Source organism: Carettochelys insculpta, chromosome 5 (genome assembly GCF_033958435.1).
Source record: "Carettochelys insculpta isolate YL-2023 chromosome 5, ASM3395843v1, whole genome shotgun sequence".
Taxonomy (NCBI): Eukaryota; Metazoa; Chordata; order Testudines; family Carettochelyidae; genus Carettochelys; species Carettochelys insculpta.
The window spans coordinates 2,260,258-2,284,359 of NC_134141.1; the positions used below are offsets into that span (position 1 = coordinate 2,260,258).

At 44.6% G+C, this 24,102-nt stretch overlaps 1 protein-coding gene across 2 annotated transcripts in view; it reads left to right on the forward strand.

The window, feature by feature from the left end:
• PAX5 (paired box 5) overlaps positions 1–24,102 on the forward strand; it is a 226,902-nt gene that overhangs the window by 76,714 nt on the left and 126,086 nt on the right. For both annotated transcript variants that reach the window (XM_074994011.1, XM_074994013.1), the window contains exon 6: positions 5,708–5,883. In XM_074994011.1, coding sequence (XP_074850112.1) covers positions 5,708–5,883 — 176 coding nt within the window. The remainder of the gene's footprint in view (positions 1–5,707; positions 5,884–24,102) is intronic.

A 24,102-nucleotide genomic window follows, 5' to 3' on the forward strand; every position in this document is an offset into this window, starting at 1 on the left:
ACAGAAATCGAAATAAGCCATCCGCTAGCTCAAAATTATTTTGAAAGAGTGGTTTTGCTGGGTAGACGCTTGCAGAGAATAGCGGCCGTTATTCCAAAATAACATGGCTGTGTAGACACACCTCATCACTTTGCCTAAGACAGCAGAGACACACGTACACGTGCACACATACTGTGAAGGTTCAAGCATTTGCCGTGGGATGGTACCTTCTTCCGGATCAAGGAGACTCCAGTGCTTTCCAGCATTTTGGAAAGAATGCCTTTGGATTTGGAACTAACTGTTTTGCATGGCGGCCGGGTGCATGCATCCTGCTATTGTCAACAAAACATAATTCTCCTAGGCTACTGCATGGATTGTATGAGAAATGTCTTTACCGCTCCCTGGTGTCTGTTTATACCCCAAACTGGTTCAACCTGCCAATGGTATTTTAATTAAGGAAGATGTTCTAGTGAACTGTAACAATGCATGATGCTAATGATAATTATCTCACATTTATGCAATGCCTTACAGTCAACTGTGTCCCAAAGATCTTTATGAACTTTACTTTGTGACATTAGGTACTAAGCCCAGTATATAGGAAGCATGTGGCTCTCTAGTGAGACAAAACCGTTCCATAGTGAAATGCGGTGACTATTTAACAGTGCACAGCAGCGCAGACACCAGTTCAGGACAGGAAGAGGAAAAATCCTGTACCCACCAGCAAATTCAGGTGTTAGGAGCTGCAGAGGGCATGCTGTGGGTGGCGCTGGGTAGGCAGAAACTCATCAGGACAGCAGAGCCAAAGCCATTCCTCTTGGAAAACGTGTTGGGTGTATGTTACTGGTCACAAGTTACCAACGCCAACTTAGTCCCAGCTTGACTTTGGCCAGTCTCCCTGTGCAGACCATGTATCATGGAGCAAGTCCATCAGCTAAAACAAAGCAAGCGGTACCAGAAAGTGCCCCACATTGCACTCCCTGGAGAGGAATCCAGATCTGGGTCTGAAGTAAGACCCTTCTGCACTGTTCCCAGCGTGCAATGAGGCTGTAAGAGTGCCCTAATTGAGTAGCTCAATAACCCTCTCCTAAGTGAGTTTAAAACGGGTGTATGGATTATTATTGTTGTATTGAGATAGAGCTCCAGCCCTGCTGTGCCAGATGCTGGACACATCCTAAAAGATGGTTCCTGCCCTAGAGAGCTTAAAAGCCAAGTGTGGCTCTGTCAGCTTGTCCTGACTGCAAGGTCTGGTGTGACTCTGGTGCTGAGAGAAAATGGGCACCTTATGCAAATCTGGAAAACTCCAGTGTAAAGGAGGGTGTGCGTAATGGATCACGCTAGAAGGCACCTGCTGAGGCACTGCTCCCTTGCTTGAGCTGTGTCTACACGTGCACGCTACTTCGGAGTAGCGGCACCAACTTCGAAATAGCTCCCGTCGCGTCTACACGCGTCGGGCGCTATTTCGAAGTTAACTTCGATTTTAGGCGGCGAGACGTCGAAGTCGCTAACCTCATGAGGAGATAGGAATAGCGCCCTACTTCGACGTTCAACGTCGAAGTAGGGACCGTGTACACGATCCGCGTCCCGCAACGTCGAAATTGCTGGGTCCTCCATGGCGGCCATCAGCTGGGGGGTTGAGAGATGCTCTCTCTCCAGCCCCTGCGGGGCTCTATGGTCACCGTGGGCAGCAGCCCTTAGCCCAGGGCTTCTGGCTGCTTCTGCGGCAGCTGGGGATCTATGCTGCAGGCACAGGGTCTGCAACCAGTTGTCAGCTCTGTGTATCTTGTGTTGTTTAGTGCAACTGTGTCTGGGAGGGGCCCTTTAAGGGAGCGGCTTGCTGTTGAGTCCGCCCTGTGACCTTGTCTGCAGCTGTGCCTGGCACCCTTATTTCGATGTGTGCTACTTTGACGTGTAGACGTTCCCTCGCTGCGCCTATTTCGATGTTGGGCTGAGCAACGTCGAAGTTGAACATCGACGTTGCTGGCCCTGGAGGACGTGTAGACGTTATTCATCGAAATAGACTATTTCGATGTCGCAACATCGAAATAAGCTATTTCGATGTTGGCTGCATGTGTAGACGTAGCCTTGGTGACCATATCACAGCCCTTACTGAATCTCTGCATCGGTTCCCATTTCATCACCACATCAAGCTCTGGTTTTTACCTTCAAGGGCCTTGACAACTCCATGCCCCTTATTTATCCATCCTTATCTCTCAGCTCTGTGTTCCTGGCAGCTCCACTGATGAGATCCGCTTCTCACAACCACCTCTGGCCTTTTTCCACCCTCCCTCCACATCTATTCCGCACCGGTCTGCACAGGCCCTGCTCTCTTGTCTAACTCACCGCTTGTGTACGTGGAGACCTCCAACCAATGCTGGCTGGGTGTACGTGGCAGTGAGGGGTAGATGACTTGTATGTGTGAAACACAGTTTTGAACTACCTTTGAGATATGTGGTCAAAGCCCAGTTCCCTACCCTTTGTGCGTCTCTTGTCTTTGTCTCTGTCGGGCCTGTGTTGTACTAGCTGTCTGCACAGAACCTAGCACAATGAGGCCCTGATTCTGACTGCAGCTGAAATACTACAAAATCCTTACTTGCAATTCCTAAAGTTTATTTTTGGTAACCCAGACAATCATTAACACCCTGTGATGTAACTTAATGTTGGCTTGAACCAAAATAAAATTAATTCTAATTTTCTTTGGATATGCCAGTCTCAAAAACAAAACAAAACAAAACAACCCACCGGGTGTGCTTAGCGCAAGTGTGTGATGTCACAATTGTTGCTAATAAAACACAAGCCTGCTGCACCATATTTAAATGAAGTCAGATCCAATTATGCAGCCACTTTTTTGATATGTAAACAATGCAGGATCAACTAGAGACACAGGGAACATTTTCCACGTCCTTTTATACCCATCATCATCCCTCCTAGTCTGAAACTGTGTAAGCTTTAACTTGAAAGCCAAATTGTGAATAACATTGGTTTAACCTGAAATTTAAAGCTGGTATTTCCATGCTCTGTAGACAGGGGCTCCCTGGCCTTTTGCTACCATGCAGCTAGCAACCAGAATTTTAATTTTATAAGCCATGGTTGACTAAACCCAGCACTAGGTCTATTAGGTATTATTTGATTTGGAATAGAAAAAAGATTTAAAGATATACCACTCTCCTATAAACCTTTGTACCTTTTCACACTACTGTAGACTTGTCTCAACATTTTGTTCAAATGGGAAGTTCCGATTCTCCCAGCTGGATTAAAAATTTGACCCTAAATACACTTACAGTGATATTCCTGATTTAAATCAGAATGCTTGTGTCTAAACAGGTAAATAAAAAGTGGTTATGACGTGACTCATCGACCATAAGCAGAAGGATTTCTCTCTCCACTTCCGGGTTTATTGTCATTACCGCAAAGCACGCATTTTGTGGCACCAGAATGATAAAGATGCTGGCCAAAGATTTCCAAGGTGATCAGTGATTTTAAATACCTCAGTTTTGAGGGTTAAATGTGATACACCTTAAAGGGCCCCGATTCTCTGTTGGCGTGTGTATCTTTGTGGCAATGAAGTGGCTTTATAATGTTTCAAGATGCGCAAAGTTGCTCTTGAAAATTTTGACGGCTGTACAGAAAGATCTAATCCTGTGTGACTGTAGCTCAGTGGGTGCTTGGCATGGACGTCAAAGGTCCAGGCCTGAGCTCTACAGGAAGAGTGGCTGCTGACCCGATCTCTTTAGATACTTGCCGTCTGCAAGTTCAAATGATGCAGAACCTGTAGTAAGAATTGCCAGCGCTGCTGGACAGTTACTAGCCATTCATGTTGGAAGCTGTCTTCGCTGTAAATAAAACCTTATCACTTGTGGTATGTGTGAATTATACAGCTCACAACTGTTTTGGAGGCCAGCCCTTGTCTTTAAAATGTGCTCATTATTGGTAGTTAATGCAGCGTTGCCAGCACTTACAATGTGTTGCAACTCACGTGGTATCTGGTGTTTTTATTGAAAGCTCCTGGAGTCATTGTGAATATGGGAAAATCTCACTTTCTGTTTAATAAAAGTACATTTGTAGCCCTCAGGGTAGCAGGGAGAGGCACGAAAATGCTACCGCATGCACATGCCAGGCTCAGACATCCAGAGGCAAATAAAGAGCAACCCAGAATATTTTACCTTCTGTGCATCTTGTTATGTTGAAGCCCATCTTATGATTTTTGCGGACCTCTGGATCTGGCAAAACTGCCGAGCAACATTAATACTCTGTGCCAAATGAATGGGCCTAGAAAACATCCCTGGATCTTCAGGAACGAACCATCTCACTGCTACAGTAACATCTTATAAACAACACAAGAGGCTGCAGCAAGCAATACCAGCTTGGACATTCGCAGCCAAGAGAGCAAAGCAGGCCAGACGCTCCAGGAGACTGATGGACAGCCTAGGCTAGTGACTGGTTCTCGTGGGTGTCCCTCCTTCATCTCGGTGGGCTGCAAGATTGTTCTGACCATGATGGCCTCCCGGGATCGGGTTGTTTTGCTCATGGTGCTGGTGTACCTAGAACGTGTAGGGAGTGCCAACTGAACCGTAGCAGCACTGTGACTGGATGCAGAGGGAGCACACGGCTCTCACTCAGTGTTATGTGCAGTGAACACGCACCTCCCTGGCTTTAGCTGCATGTCACGTTAGTCACACTGGTAGGAAAAAGCTACGTGGATGGAAACCAGTGTAATCTGGCAATCTTGCTCGTGGGCAATGGTGAACAAACTGTCTCGCCGGCCAAACCTGGTACCTCCATGGGCTGCAGGTTGCCCACCCCAGCACTAGGATACAGTGCTAGTGCCCATGGATGAGCGCCCAACACATCTTTGAGAGCTGGGCTGTTATTGGTCAGTCATAGTGGTTTCGACCAGCCCTGGGATGGGCTGGTGGGCTGCTATTTAGAAAAGGCAGAGCTGGTGGCAAACAAGCAGTTGGGGGCAAAGCAAAGGTTAGATGGCAATGTTTAGTGTTGCACTGAAATTCACCAGTGAAAAATGGGGCTTGCAGCAAAGCAGGAACAGCTCCATTCCAAGGGGAAAAGGAGCAGCTGTAGGTTTAGTGTGTTTGTGTCTGAGGGGCTGGGGCTATCTGCCTGTAGCTCCTCAGCTGCTGTGTCCTGATGCTATGTACCATCAGGAATTGTGGATAGGGTAACAATAGAACATGTCCAGAGGGGCTTATGTTTGTGCTGGGGCATGGAGAAGTGACCTGGTAAGGATGCCCTTCATGCAACTGACAAAGTGGGTTTTACCAACAAAAGCTTATGCCCAAATATTTTGTTAGTCTATAAAGTGCTGCAGGATTCCTCATTGTTTTGACCTGTTAAGGCTCTGATGACGGTAAAGGTGCTCTGCTTATCTCTTGGATTCTGATCTTTGTGGTTTTTTATCAGGATAAAGAAAGTTTAGGTTTGAAAAGGGCCTCTGGTGCCATTAGCACCTTTCTGGGGGAAAGCTAGCATTTCCAATACCTTATGAACTTAGTGAGGGAACATGTTTAGCAAACTGTGTTACGACTTTGCTATTAGACATGACACCTCTGTTTAATAGTCTCTCTGCTGTAAGTGTTTTATCTTTTCCTTTGTCTTTTGAACACGCTGACACAAGCAATCAAAGGACAGAGTGGAATATAGTGAGAGGGCTCTGTATTGTGTCTGTCATCGTAATAGCTATTTATTCTTCTGTGTATTTTGTCGTCTTTGAAAGGTATTCAGGAATCTCCAGTACCAAATGGCCATTCCCTCCCGGGTAGAGATTTCCTTCGGAAACAGATGCGAGGAGATCTTTTCACCCAGCAGCAGTTAGAAGTGTTGGATCGAGTCTTCGAGAGGCAACATTATTCTGACATCTTCACGACGACTGAACCCATCAAACCAGAGCAGGTACAATTGTGAACTGCCAAGCTTTCCAAATGCACGCTTTCTGGCTGTAGACACTTGCAGGAAATCACAAAACATGCAATACTCAAGCTCTGAGTAGGAGAACATTGGAGAACAGGTATCATATCAAATTCTGTTTCAGTTAGTGCACAGCAGTCATAAAGGAGTGCGAGTTGTAAAAATATTGAAAGATGCTGCTTCAAGTATATGAAGTGTTTGGGGTGTGAAGTTGCATCTGACATTAGCTTTCCAGCAGGATTTGCAGATAAGGCTAAGGTTTTCAGATTTGTGCAGCTAATTTGGGCGTATAATACTGTGATTGTACGTATAAAATGGTATTTTACGCATCTAAACAGCCAGTCTGTCATGTAACTGACCATTTGCTCAGACAAATACTTGATTTCTGTATGCAGTTTGGATAATTGCATGTACAGATCAGTTGTGTAGTTCTGGAAAAATCTGTCCCTATGTTCAGGAAGATCTTATGTTTCCATTCCTGTTTTTCACACTTGGGAATAAAGCACTTACAGGAGCTGTCTTACTACGTTTGTTTGCTAAGTAGCAGGCTCTTGCTGCTGCACAGATGCAGTATGTGTCCTTGCTGTCCTCTGTGTGACACAGAAATTAAACTATTGCTGTCAGTTCAAGAATAGGACTCACTTGCCAGTGCTTCTCTATTTAGTGATACTTTGGGATGATCATTGCTAATATCCTGCATGTCCACAGCTGAACCTGGGTTCCAGGTTAGAAGGACTGATCTCCCTTACTCGCACACATCCCTATGGGAGTGATGAAGGGCTATTCAGACAGTGGGAACTCCTTGGATAAACCTGGGCTTTGGCAGTAGCTCAAGGAAAGCAAAAATGTGTTGCCCTCAGTGTTTTGAGAGCCCTACGCTCTGCTGAAAACGATGCATTCTGGAGGAAATCTCGCGAGCTTTCAAGCACGAATGTGATCTCTCAGTAGCTGAGAAGCTCCTGCTTGGGTTTGTAGTTGTTGCAGCGTGGACAGCTTGGGAATGTTGCCAATCTGAAGCTGAGCTTGTGAAAAGCCCCTTTCCGGTAGGCTACGGCTTACACCTGGCTGTGATGGGGGCTTGTTCTTAGAAAAAGCAAACGAGACTGTCAGTTTGGGTGAGAGGAAAACAATCACTGAGAAACCTTGAAGAGTGAAATGCCTTTGCATGCCACTAGATGGTGATTATTACATCGCTAACGTCAGAGAGCATTTGTCCACATTCTCAACTCTTTCCACGCTGGTTATATGAAAGACTTTGTGTGCTAGTTCCCTTTGTGTTTCCCTACTTTCCTCCGTTCAAATGATGCCAAAGACAATGGCATGCTAGGAAAAGGCTGCTTTGCCACCTTTTTGAACTTTCCAGCCTCTGAAGGATCCAGTGTCCCTCAGAATTGGAGTTGGAAGTCAGATTGCACAGCCTGGCAACAGATACAGGCAGGTTTAGGTTACTGAACCTCTGCAGCTGACCTGGTGCTCTAAGCAGAACAGAGGGATCAGCCCTGGTGTGCTGTTGACTGTGGTGAAGATTGATCACACCCGATTCTTTTTACATGTACGTTTGGGTGGCTGGTCCCACGAATTAGTTGTGATGGGCCCAGTGATTTAATAACTAAGGCCTGGGAGGCTCTGGGCCTAACTGCCAAGGAGGCTGGTCAGTTAAGTGTCTCCATACCTTGGAGGACTGGAAACCCTCATTAACAATGACGCGATGTGCAGTGGCTCTCCCCATAATTCATAGCAACAATCAGGTCTCCACAGATGGAGCCTACCTCAATCCTGTGAAGAGAGGCCTGCCAGGCCCTGCAGCCATGAAGCTACCTGAAATGAGGGTCTCTCTGGCCCCCCTCAAACCCAAAGAAATCAATTATAAACAAAATGCTGAAGAGACTAACTTCTAGAAGGGGAAAAGGAGAATCGTCCCTGCAGTACAAAGGCACACTGGCCTTAAGAACCTGATCCAAGGAATAGAATCCTGTTGAGTTCAAGGGAGTCGGTGTCAAATGCTAAGCAATGGGGTAGGAATAATTAGCTGTTGCTGAGGAGACAAAACTGTAGTTAATGCATGTCATCTGCCTCCCAAGTGAGGGATTCAGGCCCTGTCTGCTCTTTGCTGATGAGCCTCAAATATGCTCCCAGTTTAGTGATTTTACTCAGCTGCAGCCTTTCTTGCCTTCAGTCAGTTGTTAGCTTGAGTTTGCGTCTTGGATTTGCTCCACTATTCCCACGGAGGAGTGACAGTGTTCCACCCATTAGAATATGGAGTCTCCCACAGTTCTGCCTTGGAGGCCTCTGGAGGGGGACTTTTCAATCGGGAGTGGAGAGCAGAGATGTGTTCAGGCTTCCAAATGCACATCTAGGCTCTGAGATCTTTGGGGCACGGGCTCTTGGGTTTCAGCTCAGCTCCTCAGAAGGCTGAAGGTCATTTGCGACAATCAGATGAGGGTCCTGGTTTGGCTCTGGAGTCTACTCAAAGTTTGTGGTGTGGGGATGCAGCATGTTTGTTTGGTGTCCGCTCTGAAGTGAGGGTCTGCAAATGAATGGCAGATGTCGCCTTCGGTGGCTGTGGAGCACGGCCAGGTGGCAGCGGGAGTGCCATATGTCAGTGCAGGGCAGAGAAGAGAGTGTGGTTTGACATTAGCTTACCCTGGGCTGCTAGGTCTGGGTGTGGTGTAGGGACTGGCTGACAGTGCCCTGCCCCAAGGTGCTCCCAATCTGAAGGAACTGAGGCTGAATCAGCTGAAATTGCCCGCATGCTCTCTTGCTGGGACGTGACCGTTTGTGGCGTTGTGTCCCGAGTGCGGATGCTAGCTTACCGTGGCGTCCGCTTACCCAAAAAAGCAGCCATGCCCCTGCCTCCCATCTGTCCCTTCCCAGCTTACTTCGTTTTACTCTTCGCCTTTTGTTTTATTCTCGCATGGGCTTTGCCCAGGCCAGCTCAGTCCTCGTTTGTCAGTCCCATGAGTGACGTGGGAGTCAGCTGTGCCAGGAATGGGTCGGGAGCCTCCTAAAGTGGCTCCAGGTTACAAGAGACACCAGTGCAGCTTTTTCTGAGTCAGCGCTAAAGCAGTGCCACAGCCTGGCTCTGGGAATGCTGTGCCTGAGGACAGGGGGTTTTAAGTCCTCCTGACTCTTCTCACACAAGTGGGTGTACCAGCATCAATTCCAGCTTCGGTAACTGTGTTGTACTTGAAGTTTCATTTCTCTGTGGTATTTATTTTTGCTTCCTGCCCTAAACTGCCGTGTAGGCTTTTTTAAAAAATGCTGTTCTGCAGAACAGCTGCTGTGTGGTACCACAGGGGTAACTGCAATGCAGAGAAGTGTAAACAGGCTGATTGTGGTTTATATGGAGCATCTGGTGCATGTGAGAAACTTCTGTCTGGAAGATTTTTCATGGATACCTTTATCTGGAATATTTCCTTGTTCAGGTCCGTATCAGTATTCTTTAAAACAGATATTGGATAGGTGAGGCAGGGAGCACCAGCCTTCCACAGTGGTCACTAATCGTGTGTTCCTCACTTCTGGGGGCTGACTTGAAACTCCAGGCTCTGATTCTGGGTGCCCCATTGCAGGAGAGATGTGGACAAACTGGAAAAGATCCAGAGAAGAGCAACAAAAATCGTTAAAGGTCTTGAAAATGTGACCTCAAGAAAAAAGGAGATGGAGAGGGGACATGATAACAGCTTTCAATTACCTAAAGGTTGTTACAAGGAGGAGGAAGAAAAATTGTACTCTTTAATATCTGATGATAGGACAAGAAGTAATGGGCTTATGTTGCAGGAAGAGAAATGTAGGTTGTACACCAGCAAAAACTTTCAAAGGCTACGTCTACCCTACGAGATAAATTCATATTTATTAAAATAGATTTTATAATGCCATTTTTTTAAATTCAGTTTTGAGTATCCTCACTTCTGACAGGCTCCCAACAGACTTGACCTATTGCTTCCACACCAAAACACCAAACATTGACTGTTGCAGCAGTGCATTGCGGGAACCTATCCCACAGTACCCTCAGCCCTGCATTCTGAGCCAGGAGCCAGGTGCAGCAGCCCTGGTCAGTTTCCTGGCTCCCACTAGTACAGAAACCCTCCACTTAATGGACTAATGGGGAGAAGTGTTGTCCTTTCTTCCCTATAATCCATTAAATGCGCGGGTTTACTCCCCCTCCCCACAGGCTCCTTTAGCCCATTCCACCCCAACTTCCCACCAGAAAACACCCTCCTGAAAACAACTTCCCCCTCCCCCACAAAAGAGAGCCTGCTGGCGGTGGGGGGGGCACCTGGCTGCAGGTGGCCAAAGGGTGCCTGCAGGGTGGGCACCAGCCCTTAGGCATCTGACATTACCAGCAATAACTCAGGTCCTCAACTAGCAGAAGTCAGTGTTGCTGCATTGTATTCAACCGAGCTACTCCAATTTGCACTAAAATCAGAAAATCTGGCCCATAGATGCACCTAATCAGACAACTAGTCAAAGGATTTGGATCATGAATTTCAAAAAAATCTTAATTGGACTTTTTTTTTACATCTGAAGTGGATTTTCAGTTCGTCATCATCATCAATAACCGTGGGCTCAGCGCCCATTGGTATCTGATGCCTCTCTCGCTATTTCCTTCCATCTTTCCCTATCCAGTGCAGAGCGGCTTAGTTTCTGTAGACTAGCTCTGCACCAAACTACTACATCATCTATCCATTCTCTGTGGGGTCTGCCTCTCCTATTCGAGCCATCCATTATGCCGAATACCAGGGTCTTGATTTTTCATTCGTCGTTCATTCTGCAAATACGTCCAAATAGTTGTAGCTTCCATTTTATATCATTCTGTGGCAGGTTCTCTTTTGTCTGTATCTTCCTATATAATTCCTCATTGGTGACCTTCTGCATCCATCCTATTCTCAGAATCTTTCTATAACAACTCCTTTCGAACGCCAATATTCTTCTTTTTGAATCTTTCGTTATCACCCATGTCTCACATCCGTACGACATGCTGCTGAATACACGTTTTCAAGACACCCAACTTCATTCTTAAGCTAATTGCTTTGCTTTTCCAGATCGTATCCATCTCCTTCACACTTGCTCTTGCTTTCTCTATTCTAGTCGCTATTTCCTTCTTACAGTCTAGATCATATGTCATGTTGCTCCCCAGATGTGTGAACCTTCTCTACCCTTTCTAGTTCAATACCATCAACACTGATCTTCCTTCCTATTTCCTTATCTTCAAATAACATTGTTTTTGTTTTATTGATGTTCATACGCAGTCCGTACCACTTCCCTTCTTCATTTAACATCCGCACCATTTTCGGTAGCTTCTCCTCATCTTCCTCAATGATAACTATATCATCCACAAACCTCAAGTTGTTAATGCTTTTCCCATGCACAGATATACCTTCTACCTCTTCCTTGATGTTGTCCATTGCTCTCTCCAGATGTGCAATGAAGATACTTGGCGATATTGGATCTCCATGCCTTGTAACAAGTAGAGGTACGAGACAAGGAGATCCAATATCGCCAAGTATCTTCATTGCACATCTGGAGAGAGCGATGGATTTTCACACACACTCCAGAATTGCACATGGGTCCACTTCAGTGTTCACTGAAACCAGCAGAATCTTCTCCAGAATCTGATGAAATTGGTCTTATCCATGAAAGCTCGTTACCTAATAAATAACATTATTAGTCTGTAAGGTGCTGCAAGAGTGCTTGCTTTTTGTGGGTTTGGGGGGAGCTACAGATTGACACAGCTACCCCCCTGAGACTGGAGCAAACAGGAATATTTCCACTGGCTTCAACAGGGCTTAGGTCAGAGCCATAATGAGGCATAACCTGATGCGACCAAATAGAACACTATGTAAAGCCAAAGATTTAAAAGAAAACAACTGATTAGGAATAGAAGATAATTCCCAGCTCTATGGAGCAATTTTCCTGTTACCGTTAGATTGGACGACAAAATTAAATTTGGGAAAAAATTTGCATATTTTGGATTTGGATGAACATTTATGAGTTTGTTTAAATATTTGGACAACAGATTAATCAGGTGGAAGGAAAAAATGAAATGTTATTTAAAATGAAATGCTGCTCCTTAACTTTCCTTGGCTTTTGACAGAATCAGAGTAAGGTGCTTGGAGCAAGCAGGTCTCTTAGTGAAGGAGAGGGACTTAATTCCCTTTGAAAATGTTCAATTTTCCCTTTTATGAATAGCAATCTTAAGAACCACATGTCAGATTTAGAACTTGCTTTTTTCCATTTAAGGGATCTGTCTTGCATAAAGGACTCTGCTGTATCAGTAGGAATAAAAGCAGTGAAAGAGGGTGGGGTGACTGGTAATATCCTTCTTACCCAGTTTGAATTTGGGCTTTGGGGATAAAAACACTTACGGCAATGACAAAATGAATTATTTTTTTCCTGGTTAAACGGATTCAACCCCCTTGTAAAGTGCAGTCATTCAATGAGTGTACAGTGAGGAGCTGAGGGTGTGATGGCTGTGTAAAACCATTTGGCTGTGAATAATACACCCTGATTTCCTGTTAGGAAGTAAAAGTTCAAAAAACCTTATTAGAGTACTGAAGGGGAAAATGATTTAAATGTGAAAATTCCTGGCATCTTCCAACTTAATTCCTAGTGAAATTAACCATATTGGATCATGCAACAAAACTATATCATTGATATTTATTGAAATTGTACTGCAACCTTCTGTTGTGTAAGACTGGACTATGGTAAAACCATCTGTGGCTACGGTTACACCTTCTGGGCACACTCTTCCACTGTGACACCACTTCTGGGCCACATTCTGCTCTGTTATTCCATTGAAAACCCACTGACATCAGAGGCATTCACACGGGAGTTAACTGAGATTCAGTCCCAACCTCTCCTAAACAGTGTGCAAAGGCAACAAGTTAAAACAAAGTTAACCTACTGGTACACTTCAGTCTCCTAAGATTTCCCTCCAGGGCCTACTGCCTGTACTCTCCGAGTTCTCTTGCTGTGGAGAGCCCCTCCCAACTTCTTTGTATCTCTTTGGCAACCACACTCATTACAATACTTCAGCAACTTTATTCAGGTTTCTGATGCCTGGTGGGCCCACCGAAAATGCTCTGCCATCAGGATTGTAACTGAAAACCAAGTTTGCTGTGTTGGGGATTTAAAGGGTTGGGTTATAACTTTGTCCAATGGGGCACAGCGGTAAGAACATGATCCCACCGCAGAGAGCCAGAGTCAGTGAACTTCTGTGTGTGCTACTCTCCCTCAAAACCCAAAGGAGTGTGTCTTGAGTCAATCTGGGAACCCCGTCTGAAACAGCTATTCTTTCCGGCCCTGATCCCAGGCCAGCTGGCCCTGATGAAAGATACCCAGTGGGTGGCAGCAGGCATTGGACTGGGCTGATGAGGGCTACTGTTTGCTTTCGTACTTCTCCGTAATACAACCTTTACCCTGGATAGCTTTTACAGCCAAGCAGAGCAAGCTGGAGAACTGTATCTTTATACAGTAGCTAAAGGACAGCGAAATAGAGGGCCATCCGGTATACAGCCGTCAGCAGGATTTAACATACCTTCTCATGGAGAATACAGACTGTCTCATTTCATCATTTGTCATCTGAGCTGGGATCGTTCTTTTTCTTGAAATATGGCAGTGGAATGGGAGGGGTAAAAAAAAATCTTAGAGGAAAACAGATTTACAAAGCAGTTTCTCTAGCAAGTAAAACTACCTTTGATTCTGCCTGTAGTTTTATTGAGGGGGAGGGGCGGGGGACAGCAACTCCTAAATCTGGCACAAGAAAGTGCATCAGAAAAGAAAAACCTTCTCCTGTTTACTCCCAGTAGACTATTAAGCAACACCAGGCTATTAATTTGGCTTTTGAGTCTTCACTAAAGCCCATAAAAGCGCGCAGTTGTCAAATGGAGTTCATTTTAATTTCCTTTCAATCACAGTAAATTATTCAGGTGATAAATCAGCTGGGGCAGCCTCCTGGCTGTAATAGAAACCCTAATTCCTGGCTAATTATCCAGCCCATTGCTGCCCACGGATCAATACCACTGCACAATGGAAAAGGGCTAAGGGCCGGTGATGGGCAGAGGCAGAGACAGCAGCTGGGAGCAGTGACATGCCTGTGACCTCCCTGGAAGTTCAGAGGTCGCAGGAGGCTGAGCGGCAAAGGGCCTTCTTTCTCCTGCCTCTTCTGAACGGCATGCAGCCCCCTTCCAGCAGCGAATTTATCCCCGTCCTTGCAATATTTTGCTGAGGCGATTATAGCATTGCAATTCACAGCTTGTCTTTCTGCCTCTGCCTTTGTTACTGTGGCTTTGCCGGCCAGTTGCTGCTCACAGGCTACGTCTACACGTGCACCCAACTTCGAAATAGTTTATTTCGATGTTGCGACATCGATGAATAACGTCTACACGTCCTCCAGGGCTGGCAACGTCGATGTTCAACTTCGACGTTGCTCAGCCCAACATCGAAATAGGCACAGCGAGGGAACGTCTACACGCCAAAGTAGCACACATCGAAATAAGGGAGCCAGGCACAGCTGCAGACAGGGTCACGGGGCGGACTCAACAGCAAGTCGCTCCCTTAAAGGGCCCCTCCCAGACACACTTTCATTAAACAGTGCAAGATACACAGAGCCAACAACTAGTTGCAGACCCTGTATATGCAGCACGGACCCCCAGCTGCAGCAGCAGCAGCCAGAAGCCCTGGGCTAAGGGCTGCTGCCCACGGTGACCATAGAGCCCCGCAAGGGCTGGAGAGAGAGTATCTCTCAACCCCCCAGCTGATGGCCGCCATGGAGGACCCCGCTATTTCGATGTTGCGGGATGCGGATCGTCTACACGTCCCTACTTCGATGTTGAACGTCGAAGTAGGGCGCTATTCCCATCCGCTCATGGGGTTAGCGACTTCGACGTCTCGCCGCCTAACGTCGATTTCAACTTCGAAATAGCGCCCAACACGTGTAGACGTGACGGGCGCTATTTCGAAGTTACTGCCGCTACTTCGAAGTAGCGTGCACGTGTAGACGCAGCCACAGAGAGCTGGTCCCCGGCTCTGGCCGAGGACGCATTTGTACTAGGGGCAGCCCCTGCTGGTTTCTTGTCTGGCGTGGAATTCAATTTGCTGCTGTGGCTCTATAAATGAGAATAAGATGCACTTCCTTCTGCCTGTGGTTACCAAGTCTGAGATGTGGGCGTGCCCTCTCTCTCTTCAGGAGGGTCGGACACATCCCTTTACCTCTCTAGCGCTTGCGGCTATGCTGTTCTATGGCATAACACAAGGTTGCCACCAGGCCTGGCCTTAGGGCAAGACAGCTGCCTTGGGCTCCACACTTTCAAGGCCATGTGCTGTAATTGGCAATAGCTTCCACCGCGTAGGCCCCACTGTCAGCATGCCGCCTTGGGCCCTGCTCACCGGCCAGGCCCTGCTGGGCTGGCTCTGGCTGCCAGCTAAGCAGGAGAGCCCTGGTTTGCCCTGTAGATTCATGGAGAGTAGATGGCCTGGAAGTACAGCTTTACTGCTCTCCAGGAGCTTGTGGTAGGTGTGAGTCCTGTTCATGATATCTAGTGATGCCGCTTCCAGGGAGCAGCAGTATAGCAAGCTCCGGGGCCAGAGAAACGTGTTTTGTAATGCCCAAGAGAATCCATTAGGCTAGTTACAGAACAGTTTTGCTTGGACAGGAATTCCTTCAGAGCCAGTCATCTTTGGCTGGCCAGCTGGCAGCTTTGAGAACTAGGTGAGAGCTGAGTTGGGGAAGACAGGGTGCTGTGGATCAGGACTCAGTTCAAAGAGCATTTTGCCAGGGGTGGTGGAAGTGGTTCCTCTGGAAGAGAGGCAGTGTTATCTCTGTCAGCTGTTTGCAAAATGTGGCTTTTCAAAGCCTCTCTCTGGGGATAAAGACCCCCACAAATGGAGATATCCCACCACCCATTTTAAGAGTTTTTTTTGCTTTTCTCCATTCTGCCAGATATCACCCCTTTGCTTACACTTTCAGTGCTCCTGGTAGATCACTGTGAGTTTTTACTTTGTACGGCTGTTATCTCAAATAGTCAAAATGATTTCAGGTGTTGGGAAAAATCACAGTTCATGGTCATCATTATTCTGGAAATACATGGTGGACATTATCCATACAAGATGTGTCGTAAAAAGGTCTTCGGTTTCAAATAGATGTGGTCAGATTTTTCCATTGGGACGGTTTTGCCTCAGAAAATGCATTTTTTTGTAGAAATTGAAATATTTTAGGGAATGGGTCAAGTTCCATTCAATTTTCAGTGGGAAAAAATGTTTAAATACACAGGCTCATTTTTCGCATTCTGGTTCAGTAAATCAAATAGTTTTGATAATTTCTGAACTGGAATGAAAACATATTTCAAATGATCACCAGTTCCTGCAGAATGGGAATTCCAGTTTGTGACCAGCTCAGAATTTTTACAGACTTCATGGGATATTGAGCGTACTAAGCACCGGAGCCTGGGCTCCATACTGAATGAGCCCTATTAGTTTGCACTGTGGTTAATTATTTTTATAGAGAGGCTTTGGCAGACCTCAGCGGCCCATTGCGCTAGGTGCTGAGCCAGATGTTCTGACTCTGTTTTGTACCTAAACCACAAGAACATCCTTGCACTTTGTGGGTGAAGGGAACATTGATAGCCCTCTTTATTCTGCATCCTAAAGACATGCAGCTGTTTAGAGAGAGAGATGAAAGAACATACCTGCTACTGTTACAAAAAGCACTCGTTATGTTTAGCTTTTAACTCTGCCGTTTGTGTGTGGGAACCTTTCTTTAAAAAAAACAAAAGAATAAATATCACCTCCTTCCCTCCTTTCTGATTACTAGACTTTTGTATGTACAGTTTTCAGGGAAAAAATATATTCCCCAGGTTGTGTATCAGGTGTGACAGAACATGTTGGATGGTGGTTAGTCCTATTGTGCTATATTATGTGACACGAGGTAACAGAGTAGCTGATGCTGCTCAGTGTATTGCATGACAATCAAGAAATTGCTGAGACATTTCATGGAAGCTACCACTGCAGAGACTCTGCATTCTGCCAACAGGTATCAGAGGCAAGTTTTTTATTTCTGAAAGACTGGCACTTCCTGGGAAACAGATGCCTTTTGCTGGTAGAAGCTGCTAGTGGTATTTCTGATCTTCCAGAAAAACAGGAAATGTATTAAATGTTTAAGAATATAAGGGGTATTAAAATAACCTACTGTAAGTCAAGGTGGGCAAATAAGAATTTAGCATCTGAAACACAAAATCTGAAAAAATAGTAGTATTGGGATTAGGCAAAATTATGTTTTTATCTTTTTTTTTCTTTCCAAAATGAAAGGCCATAAAACCTCTTCATTTTAGGTAAAAAAAAATCATTTTGTTTGATCCAAAATGGAATATTCTGGTTTGTTTCCAGGTTGTGCTCTTTAACCCTCCCCCTTTTGTGAAGTTACATTTTAAAAATGAAAAGTAGAAACACTTAGCTTCAAAAATAAAATTAAAAAATTCTACTTTTTTGGAATTCCTGCTTCCTGTTTTTTCAGGTGAAACTCTTCTTGAATCTGACCCAAATTCACAAACTATTTCAGTTGACTGCATGTTTTAGCTTCAAATCAGTCCAACTGGGGAGCAAACCCATGATCCCTCGGGATCGAAGGAAGTCTACTATGATATTCTCCAAAAAGTACCCCCCCATGCTCTGATTGCAGCACAAATGGGGGAAAACATGCAGGGTAGTCACAGGTAGGGCTGTGATATCCCTCTCTGCTGCAAGAGCTTTGGGGCTAGATTCTGTGGCAGGCTCCCCAGCACTGTGAGTGTTCCAGAGCCTGCTTAGCCTCCCAAATCATGGGTGCGAGGGAAGAGGAAGTTGTAGCTTCTCCCCTCTCGCGAGCAGAGAGAGGCTCCGAGATTTGGCATCACCCCTTACACGCAGAGAGTAAAGCTGGGCTGGTCTATGGGGACACTAACTATACTTATAAAAGCTGAAATAAATGCTTAAAAATAAACACCAGTATCATCCATTGAAATGATAAATACATAAATCTGACCCTGCCCAGTCTAAATATGCTGCACACAGACACCAGTGTGATGTTCCCTAGCATTTTCCAGGAGTAATGTGCCTGTTGCTCACGGTATTCGTTTCACAAACTGCACTGAAAGCAAAAGAATCTCCCTCCCTCTCCCTCTCCCTCTCCCTCTCTCTCTCTCTCTCTCTCTTTAAAACTTGATGTGAAAAGAAATGATGGACCTATTTCAGATTCTAATTGCAGTGACCCTGGATTTACAGGTGCATCTCCATTGAGTCCGGTGGAGTTATTTAAAGGTTTGCCACAGTGGAACTGAGATGAGAATGTGTCTCTAGGATTTCTAGTTGTGTCAGCTTATAGAATCTTTACCCATGTCCTGGTCTAGAGGAATTCTAACTATACTGTGCCCTAAAACACACACTTCCTAATGCCCTAGCAGCACTACTTCTTTCCAGGTGTGTTGGGCTTGGATTTAATTCTGCTGTCACACAGCCTAGGTACCTCAGGTTCTCAGCTGAAATAATGGTAATATCAAGCTTTTTAAAAGACCCTCATCATCTCCCATTGTTTCTTTATCTCAGGCAGCCTATGATGGGCCACAGTGCATCTCCTTGTTTCAGCCTCTAAGGTAGCATAGGAATAGAGGGGACAGTTGTTATTGTCACTTCTCACTATTCCAGTAAAGCTACATCACTGGGAGCAATTGGCGAACATTTATGGAAAAAAGGAGCATTGTGCAGAGGAGTTCTGGTGTGCAGGTCTGCTTGATGAAGGCTTGAAAAATGCAACGAAGACCACAAGGAGTCCTGTGGCAACATGAAGCCTAACGAGTTGATCTGGGCATAAACTTTCATAGGCTGGAGTCCACTCTGTCAAATGCCTCTGACGAAGTGGCCTGTAGTTCATGAAAGCTTATGCCTAAATACATGGTCTGAAGAAGTGGGTCTGTCCTACGAAAGCTCACCTAATAAACTATTTTGCTAGTCTTTAAAGTGCTACTTGACTGCTTTTTGTTTTGATAGTGTATAGAATAGCACGGCTTCCTCTCTGTTACTAAATACATGTGTTAGTCTTTAAGGTGCCATGGGACTCCTTGTTTTTGCTGAAACAGACTAACATGGCAACCTCTGTGAAACTTCAGAGACTAAAACTCTTACTGACATGAGATCTCCCTTATCACCCTGTCTATGCTGGGAGCTGGAATGCTAGCTACTCCTCTTCTGGAGGACAGCAGAAATATAGTGATTTTCCTTGAGTAATGTCATGAGAGCCATCCTGCAGCCCTGTTAACAATAATATGTAAACAGTTGAGCAAGTAAGACTGTAGCCACAGGCCTTGGCTACACCTGAACCATTTCGTAACATTCCTAGTCTGGAATGACTGCCTGTTTAGGTTCCCGGTGATGTGAGATGTAATGTAGGAGGGGGTTTGCAGCTGTCAGCAGTTTTATGACCGTGTCTTCAAGCAGGGTTAGACAGTATGATGGTAAAAGCACACTGGAATGCACTTCTATGTTAGAAACATCCATTGTTTTCACCAGGAGAACTGCATCCATGACAATATTGTGCAAATTTACATTGGGAACATTTAGCTACTTCCATAGGAGACCTCTGATATGACTTTGGTAATTTAATTAAGCTTTCTGTTCATCATGTATCTCACTGGGGAAAGGTGGATTTCTAGGGTTTGGGACAAAGATCATGTCAGTTAGTTAAATGATTTTTAAAATTAAAAAAAATTTATTGCCTATTACCATTTACTTCATATTAGTAGTACAGCTGTAATTAGCTACCTATCAGTCCAAAACAAGTAATAAGCAGTAATCAAGCAAACCATGGACTCCGCCCAGGAACGGAAGGAGTGCACTGATTTACTGACAATTCATCAGATTTTCAATATCACATCCAAGCATAATATATGACTAAAATGAGTCCAATATAATTGCTCAAGAAATCCGTCCCTTTGAAAATAGCAGCCAGGGAGATGATCTTTGCAGTTGACAGTAGGTATGTCTTGCCCTCCGCTTGCCCTGGGAAAATATGCACAGAACTGTCTGAAGTTGGCTTTCTACAAGGATAACACAATGTCGCAAGCTAGCATCTTTCACCACAGATCTGTGCAATAGTAATATTGACCTACTTCCTGCTGTCTGTGTTAAACCTACAAGAGAATGAAAGAGAAATCTATAAGCAAATAAACTTGCCTGTTGACTTGTTCAATGGGCTGCAGTGATTAATGTAGGGTCTGCTAATTTAAACTGAAAGCTCGTGCATTCCTCTGCACTAGGGTAATAGGAGCGGCAAGAAAAACGGCTTTTAGCTCAGCTAACAGTGAATCCTGAAATATTGCTTTGTAGCATAACTCTGTTCTGATTCTGCCTTTGCTCTGAATGGAGCAGAATAGAATTTCCACCCTAAATTATTCTTATTTTCAAGAGACTGAGCCTTTTATCAGAATAATTTCTTATTTCCAAGCTTGTTTTATAGGCATTCCCTATGTTTTTGAGGCAATTTAAACACCAAATATAGTCTGCAACCTGTGGACACCTTGATGCCGTTGAAGGATTTTAAAGATAGTTCCCATGTTGGGTGAGTACCCCTGGCTTTCCTGAGTGACAGCAGTACAGACACAGTACCATTGCACTAGGATGGACAATGCAGATGCAGGTGGTTGGCTGTGGGATTGGGGGGGGTCTCTTGAGATACACGAATATTTAGTGACTCTTTCTGTCTTTCCACCTCTAAACAGACCATGGATGGTCCCAACCCATGAGTTTTTAGATATGGTGCCCAGGACTACAGTTACCTCAGAGACCCTGTTCTGCATGAATGTTCACCATATATAAGCAAATGGGGTCTGATTCAAGAGCCACTGAAGGCAATGGACTTTGGCTCAGACTCATGGTGGCTGTCATTTGAAAAGGTCAGACCGTCCTAAGTATCCCTGTGAGGTGTGACTTGGAAAACCAGTTTCTCCCTTTCCTCTGTAGAGGAAACACGTTTCCTAGCTGTCCTAGCGCTGTATGACCTAGCGCTGTTTTATCAATGCTGTCTCCTCCTTGCTAACTACTGCATTGCTTACCCTGCTATGTGAGAATGTGGGCCCCAGAAAAATAGTTGTATGGGAGGAATAAAACCAAGTGGATCTGACTAATTTGGAAGAACCCCTGTTACATGATTACTCATTTCCCACACAAATAATGAACACTCGAATAACAAAAGACTTGTATGGACTGCAAGAATAACTGAAATGAAGAGAAGTCCCATGTAGAGAGGGGCAGCAGAGCCAAGTTGGCTGGTAGCATCTCCATGTCCCCCTCAAAGTATAATGCGTGAAGAAACTAAAGGACCAATAAGTGTCCAGAGAACCTCCATTTAGTCTCCTTACTTGTGTTCTGAGTTCTGCCATAGTTGTCCAAGGGCAGTCTGGGAGAATACCTTGGGGAGATTTCCAAAGGTACAAAGGACTTAAGTACTCAGCTCACCTTGGAAGTCAATGGGGTGTCAAGCCTAACTGTTCTCTGGCTTGATTGTCTTATCTGTAAAATGGGAACTATACAACTTTCTTTACAACAGGGACATCTGGAAAACACTTGGAGATCTCAGGTGGAGAGTGTGGTACAAAATGAAAGTCCAATACTTGTACAATAATAGTAGAGTGTTTAACACAGTCAAAATGACTGGCATTGCTATTATTTTTCAGAGGCAGCAGATTGGTTTGCCCATATTCTAGAGAGTCACTGGCTGCTTGTTGCTAAATAGCAGAAAAATATTCTTCAATATGTCTTTGATTCATAGCATCCGATGAGTCAAAGACAGCTAGTTGACGAACCCAAATTATTCTTTGATTAAATTAGGGGGCAGGAATAAAAAGGCAGAACTGTGAAACTTCATTTGGTGCAATGTTTTTCGATGTGACCAAATCCCATGGTTTTGTCAAAAAATCTCTGACTATTTCTTCAAGTCCTGGTTTCCAGATTCATGTAATTAAGTGAGACCCTCAGCTTTCATTGAAGTAACTCGCTAGCCACAGTTGTGATGGTAAGCTTGGAAGTGTTACCAAGTGCACATTTCCAAAACCAGAGAGCAAGTGGGAAAGAACCCAAAATTTGTTTTCAGTCTCACAAGGTTTAAAGCTGCACTCATGAACTTTGGGTGTCTGACTTCTGAATTTTGACAAGTTACCATTGGTGGTACTGTGTTTTCAACTGACTGTATGTGTCAGAATGGCAGCTGTCAGGATGTATGATGGCTCTTGTTAGCATCTTGTGGACCTGTTACATCTCATTCAGGGTTCCTGTGTAGTTAAGTATATTAGTTTTTTGAAGTACTCTACAGACTAGTGTATAAACACTTCAAATATTGTGCACCTAGTGCTAGTATTTAAGTATATTTTAAAGGCACTTAAAGTTCAAGGAACATTCTTATTTACAAGGGCTTCTTCAGAATAGTTCTTTGGAACAATCACATCTTTCCTAATGTTGCTGGTTGGCTCTGAGGTCCCAAAGTCCTGGCTTTGGAGCTTCAGACCTTGAGTTTTGGCTACCAGTGCTCTTTTCATTGGCTTTGTTATTGCAACCACCAGAGAGGGTGGTAACTCTGCTCCCTTGAATTCTGACTGGGTCCTGCAGTTAGGGAGACTGGTGAGTCATTCCCAGGCAGAGCTACCAGACACATTCCTCCAATGTCTTGCAGTGAAAGAACAAACCCAGCAGCTGCACCTCTTTTCCTTTCTCTTTCATATGTACTTAGAGTATTATGTAGCTGTTTGGTCAATGTATGAACAATTGCAGGGAATATGGGAATTAAAAGTGCTTGCTCTTGAACTTAAGTACAATTTCCACAGCACACTTGAACTTCTGTAATGGGGCACTCGGCACCTTGTCCTTTTATCAGTACTTACAACACCACTGATTCTTTTCAGCTTTCTGGGCTCTTTTTAAAATAATAGTTTTTAATGACACTCTTGTGCTCTGGCGGCTAGCTCTGTAACAATAAAATGATTATTTGAAATGGCTTTGAGCTTGGATAGTCAAATCCTCTGATCTCTTCCCCCAAAGAACGTATTAGTCAGGTCCTCACCAGGATGAATCCATGTAGCTCCCTTGAAGTCAGTGGGCTGTTTTGTCATAACCAAGCTGAGATTCGGGTCCCATGTATGTATTTATCACAGGCTAGGGCCCATCTCTATATTTTATACATAAAATAAAGTTACTATCACTTTGGCCATTTCTGACTGAGAAGCTGGTGGAGTGTCAGAAATGCAATTTAGCTCAGAGGCATTGGGAAGCAGGGCTTCTACTAGACATTTTACACTGGGAAAATGATAGCAACATTTGGCTGAGTAGTGAATTTAGCCTGTTGTCCACTGGTCATCGTTAACCATCGTGTGGGAAGAAGCACCGTGTAGTTCCACTAAAAAGGGTTCTGCCATGCATGTGACAGCAATGAAATGAAAAATATCTTACCCGATCTGTGACATTATATGCCATTTTGTTGTTACCTTCACTGTGATACAGTTGACCTGTGGCATGGTAGGGTCTGGTTAGTGGACCACAAACTTACATCAAGGATGTTAGCTTAGCTTTTGTTCTCCAGTGTAAATGCAACACTATTCCTGATGAGGGACTCTCTACAAGTTCTGACTTCAGGTCCACTGTGGGTACTAGGCTGCAGCTTATTCCAGCTACCACCAGCTCTTGTGATTGCACAATTGGATATGAATCCTTGCAAGAACAAACTGCCTCCTGACATAGCTATTTCTTTCTTTTTTCTGGACAGACACACCATAAGGGAATATTTTCTGCTATATTGCCCCTGATCTAGCTCTTGTCACAGATAAAGCCAGTTAAGAATGAGTGAAAACTGTGTCCAAAATGTTTTGTTGGGGGGGAGGTATTAAAAAATCAAAATTACACTTAAAATCATCACAGCGTTGAAATTAGAAGACTTTTGATCATCTCTAGCCCTGGCTGGAACCCAGCAATGTGAGCATATGGACAAATAACAACAAAATACATTTATATGAATGTTCAAGAATTTCATCTGGGATGTTTGAGTTCAGTTTTAAAAACAAGCGAAGATTTTGGAGATTTGCTTGCTTAAAGGTGAACCAGTTCATGTAAAGTCTGTAACACACCACTGAATTTTGTAATCTTTCTTTCGGGATCTAATCACATGATGACTTGAATATGATTTAGACTAGAATC